Source organism: Podarcis vaucheri (assembly GCF_965113315.1).
Source record: "Podarcis vaucheri genome assembly, chromosome: 11".
NCBI lineage: Eukaryota > Metazoa > Chordata > Lepidosauria > Squamata > Lacertidae > Podarcis > Podarcis vaucheri.
This window is the reverse complement of record NC_138749.1, coordinates 42,875,329-42,903,119: the sequence shown is the minus strand read 5'-3', so window position 1 is coordinate 42,903,119 and position 27,791 is coordinate 42,875,329. Positions and strand designations below refer to the sequence as shown.

The 27,791-nt window shown below is 40.9% G+C and overlaps 1 protein-coding gene across 4 annotated transcripts in view; it reads right to left on the bottom strand.

The window, feature by feature from the left end:
* FER (FER tyrosine kinase) overlaps positions 1-27,791 on the bottom strand; it is a 160,626-nt gene that overhangs the window by 51,371 nt on the left and 81,464 nt on the right. For 2 of the 4 annotated variants that reach the window (XM_082191435.1, XM_082191436.1), the window contains exons 14-16: positions 20,872-20,928; positions 15,306-15,421; positions 12,663-12,757 (exon numbers count right to left, since the gene is read on the bottom strand). In XM_082191435.1, the coding sequence (XP_082047561.1) occupies positions 12,663-12,757; positions 15,306-15,421; positions 20,872-20,928 (268 nt within the window). Of the gene's footprint in view, positions 1-530; positions 608-8,260; positions 8,376-12,662; positions 12,758-15,305; positions 15,422-20,871; positions 20,929-27,791 lie in introns of those variants that run through there. The other 2 variants (XR_014211963.1, XM_082191437.1) reach the window with 2 other exon arrangements.

The window sequence follows — 27,791 nt, the reverse complement described above, 5'->3', positions numbered from 1 at the left end:
ACAGAGAGTCTGCAGTACTTAGTTAATTGGGAACCACTGGCCTAAAGGAACAGTGCAAAGAATCAGTTACTATGGTCATTTTATTTGCAAGTGAAAGAACAGATCTACAACTTGCCTGAGCTCCTGGATTCAGGCATGGTAGTATCAGCAAAAAAAGCAGCCATCAAATGTATTCTTATTGTGGCATGAACAGCAGCTTCCTGACCAATTGCAACTGTTTCTGGGTCCAGGTGAACCAACAGTGGAGAATCACTGATGAGAAAGACTGTATAGAAATCTACCACACAGCTACCAGCCCAATAATGCTCTTTGTCTGGCGTTATAACCAAAAGGCAGAGGACCTGTATCAGAAAGAGGAGCATGGAGGTGCTGGTGGAGCAGGGAAATCAGGAAAGCAGACGAGATAATTTTCTAGGTTGAATTTATTAAATTAATGGAGCAGAATTTTCTCTCTTATCATATGTAGCCTTATTGCATCACATTGTAGATGCTTCACTATTTCATTTCAGGCCATCCTTCACTTTGCAGCATAAATGCCTCAAGAAAATACTGTTTTATAGGATGCACAGAAAATGTTTTATTCTTAAGCGTTGATATAGGGGGCAATCTAAAAAAGTAAAGAAATAGTTTATCAGGGTTCCTTCTATGTTTACTTTATTACCTTAAAACATGATTTCATTTATATTAGGATATGCAAAATGTTATTCTATTCAGTCATGATGTGGTATTATTTAAGGATGTAAACAGGTAATTTACATGACTAAAGTGCCAAGTATAAGACATAGTGCCAATTCCTTTTAGACCCTTATAATGTTCATGTCTAGGATGTGAATTAACACTTAATTGCCAACCCTTTAACAAACAAGGGATTATTCCACTGGTAAATTCACACATTTATAGCATTTGTAGAAAAATCCCAGTAATTCATCTTCATAAGGCACAGACCACATAAATACTTCAAAGCTATGCTAAGAGGATTTCACTCCAGCTCTTTCAGTTCATATCTCTAGCTGTGCAAATTTCTTTACCGCCTTTTGAAAAACAAGCCTTCATATTGCCATCATGTTACATTTAGTTGGAATACATGTTGTGAAGATACCATTTACAATATAACAGCAAGCAGTAAGGATTTGAAATAGCCCATTTATACAGAATAACAATCTATATTGTTTCTGAAATACGGCTAAGTAACTTGATAACAAGAAACTAATAACATCTATTGCAAACTGGATTCAATGGCTTGCATCCTATCTCCCATGCGCAGAGCTCTATTCACGGAAAGGGCTGTGTTGCCTCCCCCTTCCCACAGCAGGCCCCTGAAAAATCTGTTTCCAATGCTTGGCGGTCTGTTGGCAACATAATGTGTTTGCATGTGAGGAGGAATGCAGAAGGAAAGGGATTCAACAAAAAGAAAAGGGGGGGGGCATCCCTGCATGAGAGGTTTTATTTCTGTTTGCACAGGGGATCTCTGGATGAAAGGAAAGTATTCTAGATCTCACTTGCTCCATGGAATCTCACTTGATTTTCAGGCAAGGTCTCGCTCAAAATCAGCGTGATCTTACCCAAAATCAGCACTGCCGCTGGCGGTGCTTCTCCACCACTGCCAGAGGTGAAAGGGAAGGGGTACCCGCAAGAGAACCATTGTGGAGGCCTCACCCTGACCTCCAAGCTGGGCCGGCTCTGCCCTTAACTGTCACCAATGGGTCTTACACATGTAATGATATGGTGCCTTGGTGACTCGTCACAAATCTAAACCTTGTCCCAAACAGGTGGAGCCTTAGAGGTAGACCGAGAGCAGTAGCTTTAAAAGGTTCATTCCTCTTCTCAACCTTTGCTGGAGCAAATTGCTCACTTGGAGCTTTCTGTGGTCCCACAATTTCTAACCAGCTTTGCCTCTTTCTCTGTGGGATCTGGCATTGGATTGGAATATGACAGTAGATTATACGTGCAAAAGAGTCAAAGGAATTAACCCTGACATCCTTCTCCCCATTACAAAAACCTTTAGTTAGAACTGAGAGTATGCATATTACATGAACTATGCCTACTGGCCCTTCAAGGGATATGCCTGATTCTCTTTAAAGAAGTGAGTAAACATGCTCCATCTCTCAGGCAGCAACCTAAAAAATATAGTGTTAAAACTTCTCATTTTAAAAACTAATTCTAGCCTTTAAGGTCTGCTAACAAATACAAATGCTATCATTTCTCAAAACTCAACATTTACTGAAGGTATCAGTTAAACTAAAGAAAACAGACAGGCTATCGTTTGCTTCCAATGTAAGTGTTGAGTAACCTTTACCAAGTGAGAACTCCTAAGTAGAGCAAGATTAAACTGTATTGTTAAACTGTGCCTAATGAATTTATCGATTACAGCGAATACTGCTTTTTCAGCACTATTGAAATTACTAAGAATTCTCTTACTTTATGAGCAGAACCTTCTATTAAGGAGTTTCACTCATTCAAAGTGTTTCTAGTTTTCTAGAGGGAAAGAGCCTACAAAGCAATTTAGAATGCCCTCCGTGTTGATAATCATTTTTACATTTACCTTCAATCAATTTTTAAAGTTACATAACACTGAAAAGCATGTTGTATTGCAATGTTATTTAAGTATAATTTCCCAGCTAATTATAAAAAGCTAAGTATATGCCACATCATACCCAAAACAATCAAGTTTAGATGTGATGAAAAAATTGCTTTCCTCCAAATGGCATGTTTTATTCCTCTAGTATTGATCGAATGTCTGCTCCAAAGTTAGCCTTAATATAAATTTGCCATTTGGCAAAATTCTGTTTGCACAAACATAAGTGAATGCAACAAAACTCACAAAATCACTGTTAAAAACACACACACAAGTAGAGCCTTTTGAATTTTACAGATTTTTAGGGGAACACAGCTGTCTGTCCAGATCAAGAAAAGTATAAAGTAATTTAAGGCAATGTTAAGTAGAAAATATGAAGGAAATCTGTTTAACGATTTTGCAAAAGAAAACAGGAGTAAAAAAAGTAGAACAATCTCTATATGTCAGTCAGTGGCGTAGCGTGGGGGGGCGGGGGGCCGGCTGCACCGGGTGCAACATCTGGGGGTTAGGGTTAGGGTGCGCAAATCCACGGGTTAGGGGGCGCAAATTACTTGCCTTGCCCCGGGTGCTGACAACCCACGCTACGCCACTGATGCCAGTACTTTGAATGCTTTTTAGAGTTTTAAAAAAATGACTGACTTGGTCAAACATGTTGAGTTGCCGGGGAAAAACGACTGGAAATTAGGTTTAAATCTGTTAGGTATGTGTTGTTGTTTGTTCCGTGGACTAATGGTGTTGTCTTGCTGAAAGTCACAAGTATAAGAAAAGCCCTGCTGGATCAGGCCAAAGGCCCATCTAGTCCAGTAACCTGTTCTCACAGTGACCATACGAAAGCCTAGCTTTGCACTAACTGCTAATATTACCTTGTTTTGGAATTTACTGTAAATTTACTGTAAATTTTACTGGAATTTTACTGTTTTGGTTATATAGCCTATATGCTAAAACAAATATACCAAACTTCCCTGTTTATGTGTAAAATCTTTAACTTGTACTGAAAAATGTCATCCAGCTCTGGTTTAACCCCAAGGTACAGGTTAATTAAAACTGAAGGTCCCACTGAGCTATCGTCTTAGAAGCAGTATGGAGGATGACTCTAGGAAAGAGGACACATTTTTTAATTGGGAAAAAGGATGTTCTACGATGCAATCTCAGTAAAGGTGTGAAAGCTCACAGCCAAAGATCAGGTGTGGGGAGAACATGACAAAAACACTGATTACTTCCAACTCCACATATTGACGCTTATCATTGTGATTCTTGTACTGCAACGTATACGAATGACAAAATCAGCATTTTCAAATCATTTTTCTAAGGCTCCTTGGAAGCTTTTCAGGTGTCTCTCAACGAAAATATCACTAATGGCAGATGAGTTTTCCCTAAAAGACAGGATGAACACTACTCATCTTCCAGTTCAAGGGGGGGGGGAGTGTTGGATGTGATCTTAGCAATGTTCCTGGCTGATGTGGGTCAACGGAAGACCTAAAAGACCTGGTGTGCATCCTGCATGAACTGGGTGTGCACAAGACCCAGAAAGTGCATGACATTCAGAGGCTTCTTCAGCAGGAAAGTCAATGGAGAAAGTGATTTCAAAAAGCAGAGAATCTGAAAAGCACTAAGGGACATGGGTGGCGCTGTGGGTTAAACCACAGAGCCTAGGACTTGCCAATCAGAAGGTCGGCGGTCCAAATCCCTGTGACGGGGTGAGCTCCTGTTCCTCGGTCCCTGGCTCCTGCCAACCTAGCAGCTCGAAAGCACGTCAAAGGGCAAGTAGATAAATAGGTATTGCTCCGGTGGGAAGGTAAACAGCGTTTCCATGTGCTGCTCTGGTTCACCAGAAGCGGCTTAGTCATGCTGGCCACATGACCCGGAAGCTGTACGCCAGGCTCCCTCGGCCAATAAAGCGAGATGAGCGCCACAACCCCAGAGTCGGTCATGACTGGACCTAATGGTCAGGGGTCCCTTTACCTAAGTTATGGAGATAAAACGTAGTTGCCTAAAAATCTGAGTATTTAGAATACAAAATTGTGTGCAGTCTTTGGAGCCTAATGTTAATAAAATACAGTCCCTATTTTGCCATGTAAACTATAATATAGCAGCATAATAAATTGCAACGAGAGTCACATCTCATCTCAGTTAACATCAGCTAACATCTCAGTTATCACACACAGTAACATTGCATTGACCTATCCAAGAGTCAAGTGTGCTGTATTCCCATTCTTTTGAAATCCCAGGTACATGGCAAGCCCACAGCAAGTGACAACATTAAGGAATTAATCAGATATCATATCATGAGAAATACAAGATCTAAGCAGCCAATGGGGCAAAGCTACCATCCATAAGATTATAACTGCCTGTCCTTAAAGACAGGATTGCTTCTGAATAAAACTGTAGAAAATCAAATGAACATTGTTCTAAAAGCTATATCCCATTGATTGGAACAAGCCAGGTTTCTAGAAAACACGTGAAAGCTACTTCTAAGTATTCCATAATCAACACTTTCTGAACAGAAGAACATCTTAATATTGTTCCAACTAAGCTTTCCATTTTCCCGAGAACACTTCCCACGTTTCATTCTGCTTGATGGGTTAAGTGTGTCTTTTCAACATTCTGACAAATGGTACAATGATTCATGGAATTTTACTCTGCCTAGCTAGAACAGATAACTGTGTATTTGAAACAAATAATGTGCTAAAAATGCTCCAGAGTCCTCTTCTCATGTACTGCCTGACCAGTAGTTTTCTTTGACAAAGCACAAAGAAAATCTCTCTCAGCAGGATCATACATTTCTTTCCAGACAGGAATATGAAATTCTACTGCTCTCTAGTCTCCAAGTGCTGAAATTGTGACTCGGCTACATACCTGAGGGGGTGGGGAGATTATTTGTGTTGCCATTCGTGTCTTTTGTCTTTGTGTGAGGGTATTTTTGTCCTTCACATAATAAGTATTGCTTAGTTAGCTAAAGCAGGCCTGAGAAATGTGGCATTTTAGTGCCTTATTATTGCAGAGCTACAGAACATTGCAAAAACATTTTCAAATGATATTTTCGGTGCCAACTCATACAGCAACCTCCTCTCTAAGAAAAACGAGTGAGTCGATGCATGCAACAGCCAGTACCATTTGTCTGTCAGAGCAATAACATCTATATTTTAGTGCCCCTGTATTCCCTTAATAGGCTTGTAGGCTCTGGCATCACTTGCAGGGAAATGACACCCAATGGAACATCTCTCTCCATTTTGCTCTGTGAACTATGACTCAAGACACGAATAGGGAATTGAATCAGCCCCTGGATTATTGTATTTACTCTTAATGAATTATTATTTTTTTTAAAAAAACCAACAACACTGAGATCTTTCTCTTGGGAGAAAGTCATTTTAAACTCTAAATCTCTGTCAGCAACTCTACTTAGCTGCGATATTAACTTAGCTCATGAGGACAACAGTCCAGCAGTTAGCCTGTGATACCCAAGGTGTTTGGTTTTTTCATTTTTTGTTATTTTTGCACCTCATAACTGAAATGGTAAACCAAGTTATCCTCTTATTGCTTCACAGAAGAGAGCCTGAATTCAACGTGCATGTGGGTGAGACAGAGAAATATTAGACCATTAGCTTCGATATCTAGAGGGCTGGATAGGCACTAATCAATTTCCACCACAGGTATCCGAGCAAGAATGCACAGAGAATAAAGGCTGCTGGGGAATTTTCTCTCTCCTCACCAAATACTTAATACTCCCTGCTGCTTCTTTCCTCACTTGTCCAAAATATAAAGAATGCCACTAACATGGAATCCAACAGCGGTGTTATAGAAATCTGGTAAAGCAGTAACTTCTTCTACCCTCATCATTTGTGTATTGAAAACCTCAAAGCCATTGCTATTAACATAATGACATTTTCCAAAGCAGCTGGGTCTGGAGGCAATCTGCTGCAGACAGAAGGGAGGAATGATAGGAGAAAAGGCAGTATCCAAGTTCAACAGTATCATGAGCCTGAAGAGGTTCAAAAATGACTTGAGTAGCTCTAAGCAACCCAAGCGTAGTTCGTCTACACAAGGGTATATTTTAACTAATGTGTCTGGATCTTGAGAAGACTGCAGGTACAGACTCTAGCTAAGGCTGCTGAAGCAAGTAATTTGCAATGTTTACATGAACCCAGAAAGGGGAAGCGGGTCTTATCACTATATTCTCTTTCACTTTCATGCACCCAAAGAAGTACAACTGCACAATGGGTAGCCTTACTTGGTGAAAACTATTGCAAAGTGCTATCACTACCATGAGTCAAATAGCAACACTGTTGAGAAGCTGAGTCGTCTGGGTCTAATACTCTGAGAATATAGTTACAGGTAGGTAGCCATGTTGGTCTGCCGTAATCAAAAAAAAATAAAAAAAAATCCTTCCAGTAGCACCTTAGAGACCAACTAAGTTTGTTATTGGCATGAGCTTTCGTGTGCATGCACACTTCTTCAGATACACTGAAATAGAAGTCACCAGACCCTTATATATAGTGAGAGGGTGGGGAGGGATATTACTCAGAAGGGTGGTGGGAATGGGTGATTGGCTGATAGGTGTGGTAAACCTGTTGACGACTTTTAATGACTGCAATTGGTCTTACAGGAAAAAGCAAGGGGTAAGATGGCTTAAAATAGCTTTATCATGTATAATGAGATAAGAATCCAATGTCTTTATTCAGACCAGGTTTCTCCATGGTTTTAAGTTTGGTAATAAGTTGCAATTCAGCAACTTCTCTTTCCAGTCTATTTCTGAAATTCTTTTGTAATAAGACAGCTACTTTGAGATCTTGTATAGATTGTCCTGGGAGACTGAAGTGTTCTCTTACTGTTCTCTGTCTTGTGAGAAGACAGAGGGTGAGCAAGATGATCAAGGATATGGAAACCAAGCCTTATGAGCAATGGTTGAGGGAGTTGGGTATGCTTAACCTGGACTAATAAGGCAAAGAATGGTGTACCTGGGTTGGCCCAATATTGGCACCACCAAGACAGGTAGCAACCTCATGACTGAACTGGTGATGCTGATCTAGTAAGAGAGAGAGAGCGAGAGAGAGAGAGAGAGAGAGAGAGAGAGAGAGAGAAAGGAAGGAAGGAAGGAAGGAAGGAAGGAAGGAAGGAAGGAAATTTTATGACAACTCCAGCACGTTTCTGTATAAAATATTTCCCATCTGTTTCTCTTGGGAAATATTTTACATAAAACCCACAGTGAGAATGCACTCCAGCAGAAACTGTCACTGACCCCTCAATGACTGAAGGCACAAGACAATTACAATCCTCTCTTCTGCAGGATTGCTGGGAAGCCACCTTGTTCTGGGTGTTATGTAACACTAGGCACCTTTTAGGCATAATTGAACAATTCTGTATACCCATTTCATACTACATTAAAGCACTTTTATCAGAACACTTGATAGAACACTTGGCTTCCACATTGCTTGCAAGCTCAAAGTTATAGAATCATAGAATCATAGAGTTGGAAGAGACCACAAGGGCCATCGAGTCCAACCCCCTGCCAAGCAGGAAACAAGAAAGTTCATAGGGATCTGGCCAAAATCTAGCACCTCTGCCCAATAAAACACCCCAAAAAACTATTTCAGCTCAGTTCAACTACCGAGACTCCAAATAGTGTGGAATATATGAGCACAGATATGAGCACACATAAGATGAAAGGCTTTAGTTTAAGGCACTTGCCTGTGAGTCTGCAAGTTTCCTTCCAGAGGTTGGCTAAACTGCAGTGATGACACGGAAGATATGAGGAGGGTTGAGGAAGCACAGAGATGTGGAAGTTGGAACTGGGAGAAAAAGGCTGGAGTGAAGGTCCAATGTCATTGATATGAGGACAAAAAGGAGAGAGGTGTGAGAAGCAGGAGGGGGCTAGAAAACAAGTGATGGAAGTAAGAGGCAGCAGAAGCGGTGATGGAGAACATGGTACTGAGACAAATGGGGACCTCTGCATGCGTATGTAAAAAGGGGAAGATTCCCCAACCACTGTTTCAACTGCTATGATGTCAAAATGTTCTAGGGCTTGTAGCAACTCTTGATAGAAAGGCCAGGAGGGCTGCTTGAACATAATGGTGGCTACCATCATTAGGTGACAAACTGGAAGAGGAGCTCAGCAAACATAGAAAAGCTGCCTTCTACCACCCATTAGTCCATGTGGCTCAGTATTGTCTACACTGATCAACAGAGTCTCTCCAGGGATTCAGACCGGGGGTATTCCTAGACCTACCTGGGGGCATTCACCTCTTCCTAAACCTGTGGCATGGATGCCAAGACAGAAGAATTACATTTGGAATAAAGTTTTCTCTCCCTTGTTTGCTGCAGAAACTGCTAGTACTATGATTCCATTAGTTCTGGCTTTGTATATTTTTAGAAAGGAAAAGAAACAAGAAGCAGCTCTCAAATTGGAGAAGGTATTTTTTTCTTTTAGTTTAGCCTTTTTTACAGTATAGCCTCACACGAAAAATAAGTAGTGGTATAATATACAATAGCCTAGCCAGAGGAGAATGATAAAAATGTCAACAGTTTCTTATGGAGTATGCTAACAGGCTTTGAACTTATGAAATGTGCAAATTGAAATATCTGGCTCCCATTTCAAACAATTAATGATTATTCACCATGATAATAAGTGGTCAGCTTATGCTCTCCCATCCTCATTTGTTTTGGAATATTAGGCACCAAATGAAACATTAGAGCAACCAAACAAAGCATTATGGAATACTATTTTAAAGTATCCACAAATGGCTAATGCTGTATCAGCAATATTTTGATGGATGAAATCAAAAGGAATAAGCTTTGAAATATTAAAGCTATAAAAAGCACACTGGCATGAATTTTGCAGTTATATGCTGACACTAAAAAACAAACCAGTGATTCAGTAGGGGCTGCATCTATATTAAACCATATGAAAACCATACACATTTAAAAGCTACAAATTAAAAACAGTATTATGTGATTGGTTCCCAGCTAACAGGCACAGAAGGCAGAAAAATGGTTTCAAAATACATACCCTAAAATATTTCATTAAGGGGATCCCCACTTCTTCATCCTTTCAAGAATACTTTTTTTCTGCCCAGTCCACCTTAAATTTAGTACTTCTTTGAGCACATTATAATAAAGAAAAAACATTGAAATTGTGTCATGAGTCCCCCAACTCAGACGGATACCTCAGCTGTATTTATGACCTTATAGGACTACTCTGCTTGTGGCAGTTCCTTGCCACTGCAACTCCTGACAGATCATCTGAATCACTCGCTATGAGTAGAACTTTGCTTGGCATCTTTCAAACCACATTTATGATTGCTGCCATGGGCCAAATGGCAGCTTCTACTTACAGAAAAAAAGGCTGAGAATATCTATTTGCCACCAATAAGAGAAGGGAGTGGGCAAGGAGAAGCATGTGCCACAAACAAAGCAGCCATGTGCTCATGATCCTAAATAGAGTTGAGGGCAGAAACAATTGAAGTCACACTGGCTGAGAAGTGTCGTGTTTAGAGAAACATGGCTGCTGAGTTATCATTTCAGCTACATAGGACTGAAACCTGAGCAACTGCTTCCTGACCCCCATCCCTCGCCGTGCTAGTGCCCTCTGTATGTGGAAGCAATTACAGTCCTGGGAGTTGCTGCTTTCTGGTTAACTCTCCAGTTCCAGGTTTCTATCTGATTTCCTGGATGCAAGTGCATGTTTTCCTTCTGTGCCCTGTTGTCACCTTGATTCCTGAGACTCTTCCTCAGGCTTCCCTGCTCCCAACCTCGGCTTGTTCTATTTTAACTCTGATCCTGCTGCCTGCCTCTTGGTTTTAACACTTTTTACCAGTCTCCATCCCACCCTTCTGCAACTTTTTTTTGACCTTGAGATATTTTGGACTAGAACTCCCATCACCCCGGACAATTGCCAAAGCCAGCTGGAACTCTTGGGGATTGCAGTCCAAAACATCTTAAGGGCACAAGGTTAGGGAATGTTGGGTTTCAGTATGCGAAATCCAGCCCTGCCTCCTGCTTTTTGGGTCCAACCATTGCACCCTTAAGAAAGTCAAGTCACAATGCTGCAGTGACAGCAGAAGCCATGCCTGGCACAATTCCCTTCTCAAGGCTCTAGACCAAGCAACCACTTCCCTTGCCCTCCATGTTTCTTAAGCAAATTACCTAGCACTCACTCTCACATCATTCAGTTCCTCCACACCATGCGGCCCAAAGACTAGGATGCGGTTTCTTTTTCCTATTCTCATTACTGCAGCTCCCTTTTGCCTCAGTTGCTTTATTCCTCTGCCCTTTCCAGCCCAAATCCAACTATGCATCCTTCCTCTAGCCTCCTTTTCTCTGAGCTTCTCCTTGGCTTCTCTGCACATTGGGACGTTTTCCATTCCACAACCGGCCCCTGCCGAAGCATTTAATCCAGCCTAATTGAAAACGTTTCTTACACAGGAACTGGACTGCAAGATGAACATTCCATGTCACCATACCACCTTAGCCAATCAAAGGCAGATGCTTCATTGCCATAGGAATAATATCATATAAATTGGAAGTGACAAGGTGGCTAGCTCTCATGCTGCCCTCCAGGCTTCCGCGGGTTCTTCAGATCTTTTTACCAGACTATTTACACTAGTGGGATGAGATAAAAATACAAATAGTTGTCATTAAGGCCTAACATCTCGCTGCTCTTGGTGGAGGGCAGCCTTTTCTCTTTTAATGCTCCATTCTTAGAGGAGAAATGAAGGAGCCAGCTGCAAGCTATGCAGCCTGGTGAGAAGCCCAGCCCCAGACATGCCAGACTGTTATATAAACTGGGCTGCTGAGGCAAGACTTGCAACTACTGTAGTAGCAAACACTGGGTTAACTTTTTTCTTTTTTCACAAACCATTCATTCTTATTGTATTTAAAAGTATCATTCATTATAGTACTGAATCTGATTACTTGACTTTGTCCTATGTGAATTTGCTTGATATGTTTTGTTATGAACTCCTTGTTTATGATGCTGTATTTTGGTATTGATCATGAGCTGCTTTGGTCATGGTACACCACAGAGAACAAAACATAAAAAACTAGATTAACCCTTTTTAAAAAAGTCAACTCAAGACTGATACATCCAAATTGTATAAACCAGGAAGCCAGGGCCTCTGGATGATGTTGGTCAAAATTTCCCATCATCCCTGACCACTGGCCATGCTGGCTGGGCCTGATAGGAGTTGGGAGTCCAGCAACATCTGAAGGCCCATAGGTTCCTCACCCTTGGTATAAACACTTACCCCGTGTTATAATTCCACCCTGGTTTTGCACTCAGGAACCATATGGAATATTAATCTTGTGAGTGATATGGAAAGAGCATATTCTCCACAGTTCTCTCTCCAAAAATATATTTTTGTTAGCAAAAGGGGCACGAAGTTCAGCAAAGATTATGAGACAGAAAGCAACCGACCTTGCTTCCAATGACAACACCTCCTCACCTGTAACTCAAAGTGAGGGGGGAAACTTTGAAGAAGAAAAAAATAGACTAGTTAAGCTAGTCAACAATATTTGTGCACCAAAAGCATTGAAAATACATGTAAACCCAGGGATGGGGAAGTAGCCCAGACGCTGCTCGACTACAACTCCCAATATCCTTGACCATTAACCTTCTTGCTTGGGACTGATGGGAGCTGGAGTCCAGGAACAGCTCAGGGAACACAGGTTCAGTATCTAGCCTAACCCTAATTGAGAACTTCCCTGTTCCTTTTAAGTGAAAGTGAGGTACTGAATTACTGATTAATTTAATATTATAGAATAAGATTTTTACTTTTTGCTCTTCACATATGTATTCAGTATGTGGAATGAACATGGAACAGCAGATTGCACATATTCCCATGATTCATACTGATTTACAATGGGATGTGCCTACGAGCTATGACTTTGATACTGTCTCCACCTGCTGGTAAAAACAAAATTATTCTTTGATTCTGAAATAGTGTGCGGATATCAGAGACCTTTCTGTCTCTAAAGAGCAGATTATTTACACTGAGAAGATGCAGAGGAAGGACAATGAGTATATCCAAACAAATGGGGAGGATTAGAAACCTGGGTACTACAAGAATGCTATAAGAATAAATGAACACATTACCTGGAACAAGCTCCATAACGATATATATAGGTTGCCTTTGAGTGCAAACTCCTATAAGCTTTACCACATTCGGATGGTCATACTGTTTGAGTATTCTGAAAAAGGGGTACAAAGGTTTTATCATGTCATTGTATCAACTTGATTTCAGTTATGTAGGAAAAAAGTTACTGAGCATCTACATGACTAAAATAAACTCAGATGAGTTTCAGTAAACACGAAAAGAATCACATTGTACAACTGAAACCACCTCTTACTAAGAAAGATGATAAAACTAAAGCTCTTCTCAGTGACAACATACATGAAAGGGGATCATGAGCATGTATTCATTTACTTTATCCAATACGTTTCACATAAAGAATCCCAGGGTAACTTAAAAAAAAATTAAACACAACCATAGCACAATTTAAGCAAACAGGAAAATACACATCATAAATATTTATACAGGTTCACTCATATAATCTAGAACCAAACACAACCAGATTTCTAGAACGTGCAGGGAAATCTATTTGAGTGCAAAACACTCTCCACTGCACACATCTGCCCTGAACATATGGGAAGGGGCAGTGTGACAAAGGGGTGGGGCTAAAGTTGAGACTCTATAGTCCCCTTTAGATTTAAGTTACCCCACCATGCAAGTGATAGGGCTAGAGTGCCATTTATTTTAATCAACATCTACCAGACATAAGTACATACAAGTAAAAATAGATAGAAAGCAAATATTCACTACTTTAGAATAGGCAGAAAATCCTGGAAGACATTCAAACATTTCCATGAAGACAAATGGCATGTGATCACTCTCCAGTTGCAATCAACACCTGTGCCTTCTACCATCTTAATCATTTTAAAGATGTGAACAGAGAAGTTACACTGATTCATTTTCAACTTAAGCTCCAAAGAGATGTTCTCATTAACAAATTAACAAGCCGTGTCATGATCTAGCTCCTCATATAGTTCTGGAAAGCCCAGGTGTACAGTTATGTCACCCCCTTCCCCAATGCTAGGAGAGCTCATGATTGCAAGAGCCAGGAGAACAGGGCTTCAAGCTGGTATTAGAAAGCAGCAATTTACTACCTGAAGATTGCTCGAAACCTTTTGAGTCAATCGTCATCAGGATATAGCACGACAGTTTGTACAAGTTACCAAATGGCTACTCTTTTTTTGCACTACCTTAATGCTTGCCTTCTCCCTTGCTCTTTGAAGTTCTGGTATTGTTCCTCCGCCTCTTCCGTAAGACCCAAGGCTACACACACTACTCAAGCACCTCTTGATACTTCCCATACCTCATGGCATGGACAAGTAAATCCACTAGTAGTACAGAGGTATATATCCCAATCCATCCCACCCCTCCTCTGCTTGGGAGTGCTGCCACTAGCATAGCACATCTTCATAGCAATTCTACAATTCTGTCCTCTACAGGGCTCTCCTCCCCTAACAGACCCCCCCACCCAGTCACACACTTGTTCTTACCATGAATTGCACATGCAATCTACACAGAAAGAGCTGGGCTGTTGGATTCCTGGGTGGAGGGCAGAGGACTTTTGCCTTGCCAAGGAACAAAAACATTGGGGCTCTATGCATAGAGAGCAGCCAAAAGTGGCACTGAGTTAGATGTCCATGGCTGTTCCTCCTTGACTCCCAATGTACTTAAGAGCACATGGAACCTTTATACCAGGGATGGGGAACCTGTGGCTCTCCAAGCATTGTCAAATTCTAATCCTCCCTACTGATAGGAGGAGCTGATGGGAACTGTAGCCCAACAACATCTGGAGGACTGCAGGTTCACCATCCCGCCCTTTATACCATGCATTCCGCATTTGATTTGGCAGGCCAGGGCAGGGAGGGAATGTGACTGAAATCACTAAAGATCTGAAGAAAAGATCAAGACTGTGAGGAATAGACAGACCTCAACCAACTGCTTCTCCCACAGGCAAAGCTCAGCTCAAATTCACATTTTATCTGTCAGTAGCCCTGGGAGGTACGTTCTGCAAGGATATGAAACCCAAGTGCCACAAACAGCTATCGAACTATTATACTGCACAAAGCCACACTTGGGAAACTGTGGCTGAGGTTAAATCTAGAGAAACATTAAAGGTTGTATAATATTTCAGCCAAGTACTGTTTTGAGATAGTTTTCTAGGTGGTTTATCCTTAAAGAAGAAAAACCACAAAAAATTGTAAGATGTCAATTGAGCCTCAGTAAATAATTCATAATGAATAATTGCTATAGTTCCAGGTTTCTTAGCAAAAAAGAAAAGAAAAAGAAAAACCTATTCCATGCAGTCCAAGTTGTTTGTAAGGGTAAAATAGTTTCTTGATGTCACTTACTACAATATTGACCCAGTAAGATAATCTAACTTGGAATGTTTTCCATTGTATGCATATTACACAATATGGAATTTCTATCAACAGTTGATGGTTATTTTCACCTTTGATATTATATCAGATTGCATATGACATTTTACTTCTTCCAGGGAGAATTAATTCAGGGAGGGCCTCCACCACCACTGCTAATTTGAAATATATTTTGAAGTGGAAAGTATTGATTAGTCTCAGACAATCTAGGAACTGTTCCCTGATTCCTGCATTAAATTTAGGTATGTAATGGATCCCAAGTGCCCATTTATTCACATTTACACCACTCACCTGGCCTCTGATAAAAACTTTATTTTCAGCTCCTGGGGAAGGTCTTCTTTACATGTCTTCACAGCAACCGGAGTTTTATCTTTCAATATTCCCTTATATACTTCACCAAAATTACCCTGAAATTGCAGATATTACAAATTGTCAGTAAACAAACTTAATGGCATTCCTCAGCAAAATAAAGTTCCACTGTGCAGAAAATATCACAGCTGTGTCAGTTAACAATATGCTTATATAAGCTCGCACATGGGTTAAGGAAATAGATACTTCCCTTTTTAACTTATGGGAAGAAATGTTACTTTAACGTTTTTGAAAAGCCGATGAAATCAAGCTCAAGGCTTTAGTCAAACACTGCCTTTATATAATGAATGTTTAATGCCTTATAGACTGAACACCCCATTAATTTTGTACTTCGCTCCATCCAGTCATCTACCACGGAAAAAGCAACTTAGCAATGTTTCACAAAAGATTTTGACACAAGAGTGGGAGAAGCACACTTCATTAAGGCAGTCTCTTCCCCCACTGCACCTGCTTAACTGCCTTGCAATGCCCTCTTTTCCCTTCCCGTCATCACTTTTCCTTCTCTGTAGGCAGCTAAGCATAGCGGCCAGCCCAAACTCCTTTTCATGACTTCAGAGGGGGAAGTATATGACTAGTCCCAGTCATCTAGCTTCTGTTTATTGGAAGAAAAAACTTTTTCTCTTAATGGTGGGAGAAAATAGAGGAACCCAGCCTGTTAGGGGATCCTAGCGCTCCTCTTTGCTCTCCCTCTTCCCATCAGGGTCTCCTCTGTTTAGACTTCAGCTGCTTTCAGATCATCAGTTTTGTAGGTGAGATTCAAGCACATACCGGCATGTTCATGTGTGCACACTTGTGGAACAAACCCACTTCCATCTACCCCCCCCAAACCCACTCAGAATTTCTCCTAAACATAATGAGAAAAGGCCATGTAATGTGTGAATAACTGCGTGATGCAACATCAAATAACCTCCCTACAAACTTGCTGCAAAGAGTTCAAGATGAACTCTCAATAAATAGGATGCCTAGAAGGAGGTTTTGTGCAAGGTTTGTGATTTACTGGGACAGAGTATGTTTGGAGCCATCAGGGGTGAGCTTTCCCTTCTGCTCTTGTGTACAAACCCTCATAAGGAGCTGCTGCTTAGAAGGCGGCTGCCTAAGGAATAGGGACCCTCTCAAGGAAAGTTGCTTTGCTTTCTTTGACATTTTGGGGAAACTCCATTTTGCTTTTAGGCAGATGAAAGGATGTGTTTGGATTGGGGGGGGGCATGTAAATATGCCACTAAGATATTGTCTTAAACTTTTGTAAATTGTGTTTTATTGTGTGGGTTTTGCATTTTCTTTGAGAGTCTCCTTGGGGGTCTTTTTCACTGAAAAGTGCCACAGAGAATTAAAACATAACACATAAACGGTTGTAAGTGGCAATACTGCTACCCCTAAAATGAATGGCAAGGCAGGAGCTGAGAAGTCTAAAATGCCCCTCTCTTTGTTGGTGGCAACTGGGATGAGGAATCTGCTACCAAGTAAAAATTAAGGCAGAAGGTGTGCCCAGATTTCTTATAATTTAGCAAAATGCTGAAATTAAGGTTCTTAATAGTTTGTACCAAATGGAACAGAATTATTGTCCATCTGTCATTTCCCGTGGCTGATGCTTCTTGGACAGTTTTAACTTTTTGCAGAATAGCCAGGGGGTAGAAGGGATGACATCTTAAGAGCTATCAGCTTAGCTGTCAATTGCTCTCCATCCAATACCTACACATTTCACTTTATACTTGGGTGTAGTTGATGGTCCTAGACAAAGGAAGGAATAGGACTTACAAAAATAACTGGATTTCTAAGTTGTTCAGGAAGTTTGGTAGACCTGCTTCTATTGACATTTGCCACAGGATATGGAATAATTAGGTAAAGGAGCTGAAATAACACAACTTGAAGTAATTTAATCACACCGTGAAATCACTTTAATCTAAGCCATTCTAGCCTTGAGGTACATGATCCAGTTTCGTCCAAGACTGAGGAGGCGGTATTTTGAGGAAAAGAACATGGTGGTATGGATGATTTTAAGTTTCTTCTTTTTAACAACTTAGGCCCAGTACTCAAGGGACCTGAGTGGCCTGGGAGCTACAGAAATGCCTCTCCTTCCAGCATTGCGAGAATGTAAGAAGCCCTGGATCCCAGCAGGAGCTTAGTCAGGTCCTGCTACGGTGGCCATGTGTCCTACTTCATACAGGACTATCATCTATTTGAATGGATATCAGGGGACAGTCCTCTGTTTGAGAAGGAGGACATTTTTCTGCCTCCCACTTTCAGCTACTCTCTGAAGACTGGAGAAGAGACCCTCTTAAGAATATTAAGAGGGAGGGGGAGGGGAGGGGAATGACCAGACCATGTGAAAAACAAACATAATATTTTAGTTGCAGTTCATTTATTTCCAGCTGTGTACTCCTGTTATTTAAAAAGCGTGCCTAGATATTCTGTTGTTGTGCCCATAACTAAGGTGCCATTTAGCTCCTAGCTTTCATATCTCTGTTTCTAACACTGTTCACAACAAGTGGAGAGGAAATGACTGTTTCAGCTGACATTTCTGGCAGGCCGATATAATAGGAGGTTGTTTCTTGTTTTCTATATTGTGCTGTTTTATTTTAGGGTTGTTGTTGTTTTTTTAAAAAAATGTTTTAATTCTATTTTCGCTATGGCATTTGGGTGTTCCTTGTAACAGAGATGCTCAACTATAAAAATGGAAAAAAATGTAAGTCATCCCTTAACTCAGATGAAATAAGCTTCCTAAGGCCACATCCAGAGAGGTATCATGAGCTGGTCTTAGGCTCACATGTTCTGTTGCGTGATCATCCCAAGTGGAGAAACCAAGAGATCCCATATTTATGTAACTGTAAGGTCAAGGTCAAGGTAAAGGGGCCCCTGACCATAAGGTCTAGTCGTGGCCGACTCTGGGGTTGCGGCGTTCATCTCACTTTATTGGCCGAAGGAGCAGGCGTACAGCATCCAGGTCATGTGGCCAGCATGACTAAGCCGCTTCTGGCGAGCCAGAGCAGAACACGGAAATGTTGTTTACCTTCCCGCCGGAGCGGTACCTATTTATCTACTTGCACACTGACATGCTTTCAAACTGCTAGGTTGGCAGGAGCATGGACCAAGCAACGGGAGCTCACCCCGTCGCAGGGATTCAAACCGCCGACCTTCTGATCGGCGAGTCCTAGGCTCTGTGGTTTAACCCACAGTGCCACCCGTGTCCCTATGTAACTGTGGGATCACACAATTGAGTTTCCCCTGCATTATGGGAAGGCTGGCCCTACCATGCAGTAAGGGAAAGTGATTTCAGGTGACACTGCCCAGGTTGTGGTGGTGGGGAACAGATGAAAGCTGTAAATGGAATCTAACAAGGTGGGGGGGGGATTGGGTTGGAGGGAAACACCATTTGGCCTCTACCTTCAATCCACAAAAAATCTTATGGTTGGCACTGATTGGGAGCAAAGGGAGATATGCAGAAGAGGAGACATATTTCCACTATTTCTCCAAATACAATCCATGGGCATAAATGAGAGGATCCTTACTTTACCGTCCAGGGGTCCTTTACCTTACCTAGTCAACACAGACATTAATAACATGGATGAGTAAGTAGAAATTATGCTTAGCAGATCTCCATAGGATGTCCAAACAAACCTGAAAACATCCTACACATGCAGAAGCCTCCCACTGTCTTGTGTGAGAGAAAAGTACAATGGGAAACTGCTGTGCATGCAGTGTGCTCCCAGCATTTGGCTCACAACAAAAGAGTGCAGGGAGTTCACAGGCAAGGCTCTGTGGTGCAGCTGTACAGTACAACCCAAAGAAAATTAGGCATCTATAATTACCATTCACATTCATGGGATATAAGCTTACAGTTATGCACTTAAGTCCCATTTATTTTAATAGGATTTATGTGCATCTAACGTTCTCTGAATTTCACCCACAATGTTTACAGTGTGTTTCAAAACTGAAGACAAAGGAATGAGCTGGCTCATTTCATTACCCGCAGCACTCAATATGGAGGTTCCACATTCCTCATATCACACACCTAGGTTGAATGCAAAGCCCTACTCTGTATATGCAATATGCCCAGAGAGGCATTGTCCAAACACTTGGAGCTTACACTAATACAGAGCACACAAGAGATTCTGACAGTTACTGCCCAGCATCCAAACACCACTCTGTGACTGGGGGCTGGAGAGACACATCCTGCTAGGACCATGTCACAGAAACTGGCAACTGCAAGAAGGGTTGCAGCTGCTTCCTTTACTTAGAGAAGTCTGCAGGTAACTGGGCAAAGCTAGGTTGGCAAATCTGCACAGCAGCAAAAAATAATTTTAGTAGTGTTTTCTTTTGAAATGTTTTTTTGAAAATGTTTCGTTAACTTTGCTGTGTTAAATGTACATTCTCTAGTTGACCGCATTTGTAATGTTTTATTTTGAAATCTTTAAGATATATTAGTTTCCTGTTAATTATGTTGCTTTGAATGTATAGTTTATATTTGACTTTCTTCCGTAATGTTTTATTCAGGATTGTTTTAGCTGATGTTTTAATGTGTTGTAAACAGTTTGGAGACATTGTTCTTCTTCTTCTTCTTCTTCTTCTTCTTCTTCTTCTTCTTCTTCGCTAGTTACTAGACACTATGTGAGCTCCTCTCCCTAAATTCTCCGTTGTCTCGCAGCTTCTAGCAAGTAAGTTTTGCCCCTTCATTGTTTTGAGACTGGCAAGAGCATGCTGTGCCTGGTGGACTTGAAGGTTTATAAACAGAGGTTAAATGGCCATCTGTCATGTATGATTTAGTTGCAATTCCTGTATTGCAGGAGGCTGGACTAGATTATCCAACACTACGATTCCATGATGGTATGAATTTCAGAAAACAAAAACCGCAGATGGGGGTGAGTGAGGGGAAAACATGTGCAAAAACCTAAAAAGCAAATAGCAATGGTGGAAAAGGAAATTATGTAAAGATATGAAACTAATAATGCACAGCAGGTTGGGAAAATCGCTGACAATTGCACGCGTCGCCGAGGGCACGCAGCCACCAAATCACCAGCAGCCCTTCCAGCAGCCACCAATCACCCACACTATCACCACTTACAATCTCCTCCTCGTGGCTGCGACCAATCGCCCAACCCCCTTCTGCACTGCCCATGTATAAGACAAGGGCTAATTTTAAAGCTAATTTTTAATATTAAAAACCCTCATCTTATGGACAGAAAAGTACGGTAATATTTGCATTACAAAACAAAGCTATTTTAAAATTATTGATAACTTTGGACATATTTTTTACTCAAGTTAAACACTTTTCTATCCTTGTGCTTAAACCTCTCTCACTGAAATAGGTCTTAAAATCTGCTTAACTTTGACTGGGTCTATTATATGACTTTTTTTAAAAAAAAAAGCAATTCTGCTACAAAGCAATGTTATTATTTAGTAGGTGGTGGAAGAAGACCACCACCCTCAATATCACAACTATACTCCAAGGCTAAGGTGTACTTTTCCTCATTAAGAACAGATGTTTACTTACTTTGCCCAGTAATTCTCCCAGTGTGACATCTTCATGATTGAGAATCCATTTTTTATCCTGCAGCAAGAAATACACACCAGTGTTTAGTCTACAAAATACTGCACTCCTATAAAACCTCTGTGAGCTAGCAGGAATAGACCTAAAGGGATGATTCAGTAAGACTATTCAATCAGCAACATGCTAAGAACATAATCTCAAGAGTAAGCTGCTACTACACAATAGGATGTTAAAAGCATGCTACAGCAAATTTCTATCCAAAAATTAAGGCTTAGGTGTGATATCATAACATACAAAATTGCATGCTTTCCTTTATTAAATTCAGGGTAACTCTACCACTGTTTTTTAAAGAAAGTTTTTCTTTTTAAAGAAAAAGTTATGTAAAGGAACTTTATGGCAAAGAATTTATTTTTAAAAATCAAACGCTAGTCAACCTAAAAATGACCTTTCTCTGGCACATTCAGAAAATGGGTTCTTTCTTCTACAGATGAAGAAACTGAGTGTTAGCATCTGCTAAACATACATGAAGCAAGTTCCAGTAATATCCATTAAAAAAAACAACCATCAATGGAAGAGTTTACACTAATGATCACATGTAAACATTCTATTATGGAATATGCATTACATGACAGTAGTGGCTGTTAGCCATTCAAGCACATAAATTTCATCTGGCACAAATCTCTTTACTTCCAACATTTTCCTATTGGCCATTATTACCGTTCCATGTAAATATCTATTTAACAGCTGGACACACATGAACAAAAATTTAATATATAGTATGACACACTGAAACACATTTTGGAAGCATCTCTTCACTAGGCTCATAGAAGCAAATGAGGTTTAGAGAGATTGAGAGAGAGAGAAACCTGAAGAACACTGAATGAGTTTTGCTGGTTATGTTTGAAACCTCATTTATAAAACTAATCATATCAATTAATTTGAGCAATTCTCTCTTAAAGAGGATACGGTGATATTTATTTTGACAAATATAATTTCAGAATTCTATTGTTGAGACATATATTTGCTATTAATAAATGATATTTATATTTTGAATCACTAAGCATCTTTTGACAAGTTTGCTTATTCCTTATGAAATTATTTGTTTCTCATTTATTTGAACCTAACAGTTTCATTTCCAAGATGGCTCATTCTTCTGATACCCAGAAGCGGGTGTCAGAAGCCAAAGACCTTTATACAATCAAATTAAGTTGGGAAATGCAATTCATACTAATTCACAATTTGCTGATGATAGTCGGTAGAAGATATGGGGAGCATTACACTGTTACTTCTGCTGCCTGTCTCAATAGCATTAAGTACTCCTAGGCCACTAGTTCCTGATTAGGGGCACTACTTAAAGTTGTTCCAACACTATTTAGCAGAAAGGTTTCAGAAGGTGATGCTAGGAAACCATCTAGCCTCATGGAAATTATTCCAGGATGTTACAGGATTATGTATTGTCCCCCATGATGTTTAGCACGTACATGAACCTGGTGGGTGAGACTGTGGGAGAATTTGAGGTGCAATCAGTGATCACCAGGAATATGAACAAAGTCCCCTTAAGTCAAGCTGAGAAATGAAATTCATGGACTCTTAAAAGTCCTGCTCCAGCAGAAGGTAAGTGTTTAAAGCCCTGAAGACCTTTGGAAGCTGTAAGTGATTCAAAATGCAATTGTAACAGCAAAAATTCTGGTTCAGCGTAGCTTCTGGGTCACATTACTCCTGCTTCAAAACAAGTTCACTGGTTTCCAGTTTGCTTTCAGGCTCAATTAATAAGAAGGTTATAGGCCCCTTTAATTTAAAGCTTCAGATATAAACCTGAACAAAAAGTGTTAGAATGAACTTTAGATGCAATCCCAACTTATCCCGTTCAACCTTCAGAAGCATGTCAGTAGACAACTTTTCCCAAGGGAATGATTCTTAAGGAGCTGCCATTCTGCATCAAGTGTCTCAACAGAAATGTTACACAAAGGAGAGGCTAACTGCTTTTAATTAAATACTTCAGAGAGAATGAGTTACCATAAGAATTAGAGCATTCACCCTCCCTACATAGCAATTTTGTTTCAAAGTCACTCAGAACCAGGAAGAAAGAGAAATAAGACAGTTAGCATGGAACAGGACGGAAAAGCTAAGAGTTGAGAACTCGTAAGTAGAAAGACTGCTGTCGACTTTGGTCCAACTGATTCTGCAGGTTTAAGTAGTATTTCAAGCAGTACCTGCAAAAAAGTAGGATCTAATTTCCAAGAGCATGACCAGCCCTGATACAACAGATACGTGCATAACTGTTGCTGGCATCAATTAACATTAATATTGTTGAGAACTACATTTCCTGACTCCACAAGTTCACAATTGTGGGCTTCTTTTTTGCATTATTATAATGCAGCCCCTTTAAAATGAAGAACATTGCTTCCTAGGTCAAAGGTAAAAAGCCTCTCTCTCACACACAGCAGTTTTTAACGGTATCTTTAGTAGGTATGGGATATGTAAGGTAAAGGTAAAGAGACCCCTGACTGCCGAAGTCCAGTTGCGGACGACTCTGGGGTTGTGGCGCTCATCTCGCTTTACTTGCCGAGGGAGCCGGCGTACAGCTTCCGGGTCATGTGGCCAGCCTGACTAAGCCGCTTCTGGCGAACCAGAGCAGTGCACGTACAAATGGGATAAAAGAAAAGGTACAATGAGAAAGAAAATACAGTGATACCTCGGGTTACAGATGCTTCGGGTTGCGCAATTTCGGGTTGTGCACCACGCCAAATCCAGAAGTACCGGAATGGGTTACTTGCGGGTTTCAGCGCTTGCGCATGCGCAGAAGCACTAAACTGCGCTTTGCGCACGCTTAGAAGCACCAAATTGCAACCTGCACGTGCGCAGACGCGGTGCTGCGGGTTGCGGATGCTGCGGGTTGCGAACATGCTTCCCGCACAGATCACGTTCGCTACCCGAGCATCCACTGTACAATGGGATATGTACTTTCCCATTAATTGCTATGTAGCATTTTCAAAAGTGAATAGCACCTATTTCTGTCCTAATGTACTCCTATTTCAAGGACACCAATGGTAGAGCATCTTCAATGTTCCATGTTCAATCCCTGGTGTCTCCAGGTAGGGACAGGAGAAAGATTCCTTACTGAGCTAGATGGATCAACAGTCTGACTCAGAATAAGGCAGCTTCCTCTGCTCTCCGGTGTGGTAATGAGGCCAGACCCCATCACGTATACTTTTCCTTACAGCAGTCACTCTGTATTCTTTTTTGCTCCATCAAACTGACTAGAACTCTATAAAGTCAAGAAAGAATCAAAGTAACCTCCTTGAAAAAGTAACAGGAACATTTTCTTTGAAGTATTAACCTGATGATCTCTTAGATTGGCAATGAAAATTGCAAAGAAGCGAGGATGTACTGAAATGAAAATAAATGGATTTTCATATATTTCCATGTTTTAAACCACCGGTGAATGACTTTTTAAAAAATACTGACAACATGGCATTTCAAAGACTTGTTTATGAAGAATGTATCTGATATATAATCCTTCAGAGGAATAATTAAACAAAATGGCACTATAAACTGCAATCAAATCAGCTGTCAGAAAGTGTTACCACTATTTATATTAGCACATTAATCATTACCTGTGTTTTTCTTCCCTTTTGTAAGCCTTTCAGTCAAGACTGCTTTATTATACAAGCTTTGCACATTTGTTTCAGTCAAAATTTTCAACCCCAGCAAATATCTCCATGCTAAAGAATTATTCAGAATTTCATCTGCTTCCACAGTAATGTTCTCATGTGTGCTTAAAAAAACTCACTCTATTGACTTGTATATGCAAATTTTGCTGCCTTGTTAAAGTTGGTTTCACAAGTCCTCAGTAACTGAATGCTATTTAAATGGTCTATAAATTAATTCCATTATCCATGAGTTGTCTTGAATAGGAAGCCCACATAGGCATTCTATTTTATATGCATGGGTTGATTTTAGGCCGACAAAATTACAGTGTAGACTTGTTTTTTTCTTTAAAAGTACATCTGCTTTTCTAAGACCGCATAATAATATCCCTTCTTTCACTATAACTACTAGAAATTAATCAGAATAACTTGTTGTTTAGTCGTTTAGTCGTGTCCGACTCTTCGTGACCCCATGGACCAGAGCACGCCAGGCACTTCTGTCCTCCACTGCCTCCCGCAGTTTGATCAAACTCATGCTGGTAGCTTCAAGAACACCATCCAACCATCTCATTCTCTGTCGTCCCCTTCTCCTTGTGCCCTCCATCTTTCCCAACATCAGTGTCTTTTCCAGGGAGTCTTCTCTTCTCATGAGGTGGCCAAAATATTGGAGCCTCAGCTTCACGATCTGTCCTTCCACTGAGCGCTCAGGGCTGATTTCCTTCAGAATGGAGAGGTTTGATCTTCTTGCAGTCCATGGGACTCTCAAGAGTCTCCTCCAGCACCATAATTCAAAAGCATCAATTCTTCGGCGATCAGCCTTCTTTATGGTCCAGCTCTCACTTCCATACATCACTACTGGGAAAACCATGGCTTTTACTATACGGACCTTTGTTGGCAAGGTGATGTCTCTGCTTTTTAAGATGTTGTCTAGGTTTGCCATCGCCTTTCTCCCAAGGAGCAGGCGTCTTTTAATTTCGTGACTGCTATCACCATCTGCACTGATCATGGAGCCCAAGAAAGTAAAATCTCTCACTGCCTCCATTTCTTCCCCTTCTATTTGCCAGGAGGTGATGGGCCCAGTGGCCATGATCTTCGTTTTTTTGATGTTGAGCTTCAAACCATATTTTGCGCTCTCCTCTTTCACCCTCATTAAAAGGTTCTTTAATTCCTCTTCACTTTCTGCCATCAAGGTTGTGTCATCTGCATATCTGAGGTTGTTGATATTTCTTCCGGCAATCTTAATTCCGGCTTGGGATTCATCCAGCCCAGCCTTTCGCATGATGAATTCTGCATATAAGTTAAATAAGCAGGGAGACAATATACAGCCTTGCCGTACTCCTTTCCCAATTTGGAACCAATCAGTTGTTCCATATCCAGTTCTAACTGTAGCTTCTTGTCCCACATAGAGATTTCTCAGGAGACAGATGAGGTGATCAGGCACTCCCATTTCTTTAAGAACTTGCCATAGTTTGCTGTTGTCAACACAGTCAAAGGCTTTTGCATAGTCAATGAAGCAGAAGTAGATGTCTTTCTGGAACTCTCTAGCTTTCTCCATAATCCAGCGCATGTTTGCAATTTGGTCTCTGGTTCCTCTGCCTCTTCTAATCAGAATAACTATTCTAATCAGAATAACTACAAAGTCTAAATACAAGGCTCTTCTTCCAGACTGTCTCTCTCCACTTTGATCCCATAAACCAACTTGGCAAAGTTTGTATTAAGATGTTTAGTGCGGCCACAAGGCATTATTTAAATCCCAGAACTGAGTACAAGCTTGAGCATGTATTGGTGTCACTGCTCTCATTCAGCAGCTTCAAGCTGACAGAGAAGCACAAATAATTGTCCATCATTAGTCAGACAACCTCTATTTGGTTGGTGACAACTTCTTATTGTGGGGAAATGTACAGGCAGTTATGAGAAAGTGGTCATTAGGAGGCCAAAAGGAGAACAGCAAATTGACAAGGTGAGCTGGGTTGACAAATTAAAAAAGTTAGTGATGGGTCAGAATTATGCCACTGGAGAATTAAAGAAAGGGGGGAAAGGTGAGGGTGGCAAGCTGAGAATGAAATGCTGGAAACAGATATGGGCTTTGAAATGGGCAATTCATCCATTTTTCATTATAAGAGGAATATAGATCTTTTCCGGCTGTCTCCACCTGCTCCCTGGCTTTTGGAATATGGGCACTGCCCTTTTTAATATTTCCCTCCTGATTTATCAGGCAGAACCCCACCAACTCTCAGCATAAAGAAAGAGGAGAAGGGCTGGCATAGGTGTTGCCCGAAAGTGCTTTTAGGAGCAAGATAGGAGGACCAAAGTTGGAGGACAGAGGACTGAAGTACAGGAAGGAAAAATGAAAGGCAGAAGTGGTGGGACAGCTGTAACAGTCAAGACAGGAAGTGACAAGGAGTTTTTAGTGGTAAGACAGAAATGGGTGGGCTTCTGCAACACTTTTAGGGAAAGGCAACATGAACTGGCAACAAATTTCCAATCCTTTGCTTCCGAAATTTAAAGCCAAATCCAGGTTTGTGTGTTTGTTTATCTGGTCAACAAGGTGGATATGGAGAGTAATCAAGAATGAGGTAGCTTACATTCACTGATGAAAATTTCAATTGTGGACATTTAGAATTGGCAATGCTGACAAGCAGGACAACACACACCAGACAATTGGGACAAAGGGTTCAGGAAGGGATCAACAACCTTTTGCTCTGTTCAGCCACATGAGCTCTGCACTACTCTGGAAGATTCTCCCTCCCCATAGTGGTCGCTGCCAAGGCACATAGTTTGGGAAGATCCTCTGGTGCTCACAGGAGAAGCTTCTGTGGGGTGCAGAGGGAAGCAATGGAGGGGAAGGGATGGGGAAGTCTCCTTCTGCAAACTTTCTTCCACTGCTTTTAAGATTGTGCACTGACATAATTAGCTAAGAATCCCTCTCTCCAACCCAGACCAGTGACTCTCAAAAGGAGTAATACCTGTGGTAACAACTAGCAGAGATCAAACCTCAAAATACCGCTTGTTATCTGCCCAGTTCCCTTCTATCATTCAGCCATCTTAGTCATTCTCTCAGCTCTCCCTACAACCTAGACATTTGCAGCTGTTCTTCCCCAGATCAGTCACCAACTTCCTATATTTCTCTAAATATAAGGACTCTAATCAATAAAGAACATTCAGTCTCATTCATTCAAACCTACAGCGGGGATGTCAACACCAGTACTGTGATCCAATAAGTTTTAAATGGGTCAATTTTACTTTCTGATCTTCAGTTTTGAGATTCTGCTT